This window comes from Atta cephalotes (assembly GCF_000143395.1).
Source record: "Atta cephalotes unplaced genomic scaffold scaffold00007, whole genome shotgun sequence".
NCBI lineage: Eukaryota > Metazoa > Arthropoda > Insecta > Hymenoptera > Formicidae > Atta > Atta cephalotes.
Window position 1 is genome coordinate 242,747 of NW_012130071.1, and position 5,839 is coordinate 248,585.

Consider the following 5,839-nt stretch of genomic DNA (forward strand, 5'->3'; position numbering starts at 1 on the left):
TTAGTTGTAGAAAGTAAATAATAGTTAAGTAAATAATAAGTACTTGTTAATTAATTAGTATAGTAACAAATAAATTACTAAGAAGAAATAATACTAATACTCTCTTCTCTCTCTCTCTCTCTCTCTCTCTCTCTCTCTCTCTCTCTCTCTCTAAGTTGCTCTCTAAGTCTCTTTTCTAAGTTGCTATTTTTTTGGCAAAACTTTGCACTTAATTTTTCTTTCTACAATTACTTAAAACCGACCATAGCATAAAATTCACCGACCATAGCATAAAATATAGTTAGTTATTGTTATTACGTTTGATGGGTTGTGTTTTTGTTGTTATAAAAGTAGAAACTCGAAAATTTAATAAATTTTAAATACTTAAAACAAGAATTTATTTTTCCTCAAGATGTACATTAAGTTTTTTACGATTCCTTCAAATTTCTCTCGTTTTATATTATGTATTTATCGTTTATTTATCCGACTTTGCAATGATTCGCTTATTTACTTATCATTTATTTATTTTGTCTTATTTTTTCATGCGCGCAGAGTTCCACTCGTTGCAAGGGATGGAGTTCCTAGAAGGTTTTGGCAAGAAGAAACAACAACCCCACCAACTAAATAATCTATCATCAATACATATCAATCCTCTCTCGGCCCAATCCCTCAACATACACCTGCATGGTATTTTATTTTTATCGATTCTTTATTTTAATTTCTCAAACGTTTTTTTGTTTTTGTCAAACTTATTCTTGTCACATTAAAATTTATATTAAATTAGATCTAATAGAATTTATATTAAATTAGATCTTAGAAATAATCTTGACATTGTTATCATCTTATTTTTAGCTCTATTTGCGGCTGTGGAACATGGTCATTTGGATAAAGCGAGGACTATTTTGGAATCTACTGATGTGAACATAAATAGGTGAGTGGCTATTTATGTTATTGTACATACACACGTGCATATACAGAGTATTTGGAATTTGAATATTAAAATTTCGAATGTATAGGGGATCGATAAACTATAATAAAAAAAAAGTCTCATAGACATATACTCGTTTTTACTTCGTTTTGAAGAAAATTGCAAAAAAAATAAAACGTAGTTTCTTTATTCTCGCACTGCCTTTAAAATATTATTGTTACTAAAATCGTGCATAAAAACAATAATATAATAATAAATTCCATTTTTTCAAGTGAAAACTTTTTTTATTTATTTACATTTACATTATTTATTTACATTATTTCTGCATTTCTCCTGTAAATTCGTCAGTTACTTATCAGAAGTCGAGTAAATTGCTTCTGTCACAATATGCCACGTACATATTCTTTCGTTGAATGCTATATGGCTTCAACAGTAATCGAAGGATGCGAGAATATGCACGCCGATTTCCAAACAGAAAAGTATCGTATCGGTGAGTCATTGCAATAGCTTTTAATAAGCTGCTCATTTTCAATTCATCAAGATCTGTTAAGAGCAAATATACAAATAGAAAATCGTATACTACACTTTGATAACAATCCTGAGACTAGCGATGCTCCGGAGAGCATCAGCTGCATTACAATTGCCACAGAATTTGAAAGATAATAATCGCCTGTACCATATTTAAAAAGTGCAAAATGTATTACCTCAGGATTATTTCAAGAGATTGGATTTTAGCAATTGATTTCCTGAACAATCTAACAATTCTAATAATTCATTTCCATCATAAAAATAATGCGAACGGATGAAATTACATTTACTTACATTTAAAAAAAAACTTACATTTAAAAAATAAATTATTAATTAAAGAAATTATCATGTATGGGCTCATAAAAATTCTAGGGCTGTTAGAGAAAATAGGTTTCCAGCATGAATTTGCTGTTAACATTTGGTTCGGAATTTAGAATAACTCTCTAGTGGGACTATTTTTTTTTACCTGACGGATTGAATACAGTCAGATTTACAAATTTGTTGGAGAGATGACTCCTTTGATCATTTAGAAGACATCCAGCAGCAACGAATTGAAATGTATTTTTAATACATGGGTGTCCAGCTGATGGCAGAGTTACTCGAGCTTGGCTAGACAGACATTACATCACAATGAATTGATTGTGGAGGAGTAGTACATTAGCTACTTCGATCATCTGATTTGACTACTGGACTTTTTCGTGTGAGGAATCCTGAACAGGAAGTTTATTCGTTGTCAATTCTAGAGAACAATTAAGAATCAAAGCTGCATCAAATATCAGACCAGTATTTGAATGCAACACGAGCTATTCGTACTAGATACTACACAATGCTTGCATTGCTGCAAGACTCGAATTGTAAACGATGGATATTCCAAGCGGACACTGCCTATGCTGCAAGCTTCTAGGCGATTGAGGTGTATGACAGTAGTGTATTGGCGGCTACGCCGCCCCGAACAAAAATAAAAATATCCGCTTGGGACCTAATCCTGTAAAAATTGCAGCGTAGATAGTGTCTGCTTATATCCATCGTTTACAATTCGAGTCCAGGTCTGAATTTGCAATTTTCTAATAAACTAATTGCGCCATCGAACTATGGTTTGCGGGATAAGTTAGCACAAGTCTAACACAACCTAGCACAATTTTGATTTTTTTTTTGTATTTCAAAATGGCGGTGCTGCGACTATTTCTTAATTTACAATTTTCTAATAAACTAATTGCGTCATCAAACTACGGTTTGCTATACAAGTTAGCACAACCCAGCATAATTTTGATTTTTTTTTGTATTTCAAAATGACGATATTGAATCTTAAAAACGGTTTTTTTTTAATTTTCATATTTTAAAAGTTTTGATGGTGCTTTTTAGAAAATCATGATTTTCAACGGTATCGTGTTTGTCTTCTGCTATCAGTACAGCTGGCAGTACAAAAATTGACTCTAAATATATAGTGGATATTTTTTGTTGTATATGCCAGAATGTAAATATATTGTGAATATTCTTTATTCCAAGCTGTAACAAAAGTTTGCATATTGAACTGCAAAGAGACCATCATTTTTGTTATCATTAGCATTACACAAGGTGTCCGACGACTAAAACCTCTTGAATGTTGTTTACGATTATATTCTGTGTAATTCTTTATCAAAGCCATTGAAGGTTGTACCTTTTATTTTCATTTTTACATAAAAATTGAATTTTTAGTGCAAAAATAAAAATAAGAGGAATAATCTCCAATGACTTTTTTTGTTATACTTTATATATATAATAGTTTTAACTTTTATACAAAAAATCGACTCATTCTGCATCTAGTCCTAAAATTTTTGTAATTGTAGATATATACAATTTAGAAAAATTAAGGGAATGTTTATGTTTAAGAGCTGATTTTAAAGATATTTTTTGAGAATTTTTTTAATAAATAAAAATTTAGGTATACTTATATAAAGACTAATATACAATATAATACGGGTCTAGAAAATGCGTGTTTACAACGTACATGTAAAAAAATATTTATAATGTTAACTTTTTATAAAATAGTAATAAAATGACGCTAAAGTTAAGTTTACATCACGAACACAGTCAAACAATGATCAAGGTACAAGTTGTATCGTTAGTCTAAAAGCAAAAAAAATGTAGCTTTTTCTTAATGAATAGATTTATAATTCTCGAAATAGGAAATATCGTATGCATATTTTCAAAATGACGACGAACAGTTTAAAGAAATAAATCGAATTTTCATCTTTCCTCTTAATTGACTTTCTAAAATAGAAAAAGTTAACATAGACCATTTATTATTCAGACGATAATGATATGTTCTCTATATAACAGTAAAAACAAAAGTCAATCGAACTAATATTTTTTTTTGGAATCGTGATCATCATATTCGAAAACACGGTTTCGAGAAAAAGGCATTTAAAATTTTATGAAACTTTTTTATTATAATATGCCAAAATTTTTAAACTTATTATTAGTTATCTATTCCAGAACCATACAAGACACTTTTCTCTACTTCATAAAAATTTTATGTTGCTCTCTCCTCTTGAATAGCAATTCTTGTATCTTTTGAGCTTATGGACGTACGTACTCCGGGCGTTTGAGACGGACTTTGTCTCACGAAAGAGCCAAATCATAAGCTGAACTGTTAATAATTATGATCATCATTTTCATAATTTTAAAAATATTCATGTAACTGTACTCTCATAAAAGATATAAATTGCCAAAAAATTGATTTCTACTACTGCTTTGCCGGAGTACCATAAATGTGTTTAGGAACAAACGTGTTCTATCAATAAATTCAACTCTCATAACAATGAGATTAACGATTTATTATTAGAAATGTTCTAGAATGGTCTCAGAAAGGTTGAATATAACGGCAAGCACCGATTATGACAATTGATTGGCGCGCACTATTTGAATCATTTAAATAAACCTAAAAAAATGGTAGAGGACTTTTTTCTTAGTTTAATTTATTTTACCTCTGCAAAAGATTTATCATTATTTTCCAAATACCCTGTATACATTTGCATATATTCTACAATATTATACTTTTGTAAATTTTGTAATCAAGTACTGTTTTCTAAGCAAAACTAATTTTTAAGACTATTTCTATGGAAGGAAGACCACATTATCCATGTTTTTCAATCATTAAGCGATATGACAAAGTTTTTATTAATAGTGTCCTAAATAATAAGTAATTTCGTAACTTTGAGTCTAGAATCGATTCAACATTTAAACAAATGTAATTATCAAGTTTTAAATTTAAATATTGATTATTAATTATTCCAAGTTATTGTATAAAATGTAACTGGTACTATAACACCTTTTCTTCTATTAAAAACACATTACAAAAAAAATATTTGTTTTAAATTGTTTTTAAAAAATGCCTAAATTTAATTTAATCTGTTTACATATTTTGAAAACAAATGTTTTAAACAACTCTGAAAAGAAAATAGTATTATGGCAATTACATTTTACAAAATAACTTTAATAATCAATATTTAAGTTTAAAACTTGACAATTACATTCGTTAAAATGTTGTTGAACCGATTCTGGGCTCAAAATTACGAAATATAATATGTATTACTTAGGATACTATCAATGATTTTTATGAAAAAAATGACATCGATCATTTTTGTTCCGTTTTTAAAGTATTTTAAAAAAACATTTTGCCTGAAAAAAATCTACATGCTTTTTTTGCTTTTTTGAAAAAAAAACTTTTTTAAGAAAAAAACATTTTTGACTTTTTATTTTAATTTTTCTGAATTCTATATATTTACAATTACAAAAATTTTAGGACTAAACACAAAGTGAGCCAATTTCTTGTATAGAAGTTAGAACTATTTATAGAGTTGTATAACAAAAAAATATAACAAAAAGTATAACAAAAGTATAACAAAAAATATTACAAAAAGAGACCATTGAAAATTATAATTCTCTTATTTTCATTTTTGTACTAAAAATTTATTTTTTCGTAAAAATGAAAATATGAGATACAACTTCCAATGTGACTTTGATCTTGACAAATGTTATCTATGATCCTGAACAATATTTAAAAGGTTTTAGCCGTCGGTTAGATACCTTGCGTAATGTTAATGTCAGTGATACTGTAACTTTCGAACTTTATAACTCGAAAAGTACTCAATAAGAAATAATTTTAGTGCTTTGGAAAGCTTCCGACATTGGTTATTAGATTCTGGAATCAAACAAGAGTGTTTCGTTTAAAAAATTCGATATGATCTTGATCTGACCTTTATGATGCCATCCTAGATCAAACTGATAAGATCAGTAAATAGATCTTTTTGAATCCTACAATTTTTGAAACACCATTATATATGTTTATATATATATATATATATATATATATATATATGTATATATATATATATATGTGTATATGTTTGTGTATATATATAT

General features: G+C 28.1%; 1 protein-coding gene across 1 annotated transcript in view; it reads left to right on the forward strand.

The window, feature by feature from the left end:
* LOC105626871 overlaps positions 1-5,839 on the forward strand; it is a 107,151-nt gene that overhangs the window by 1,692 nt on the left and 99,620 nt on the right. The window contains exons 2-3 of the mRNA XM_012208162.1: positions 532-666; positions 832-910. Coding sequence (XP_012063552.1) covers positions 532-666; positions 832-910 — 214 coding nt within the window. The remainder of the gene's footprint in view (positions 1-531; positions 667-831; positions 911-5,839) is intronic.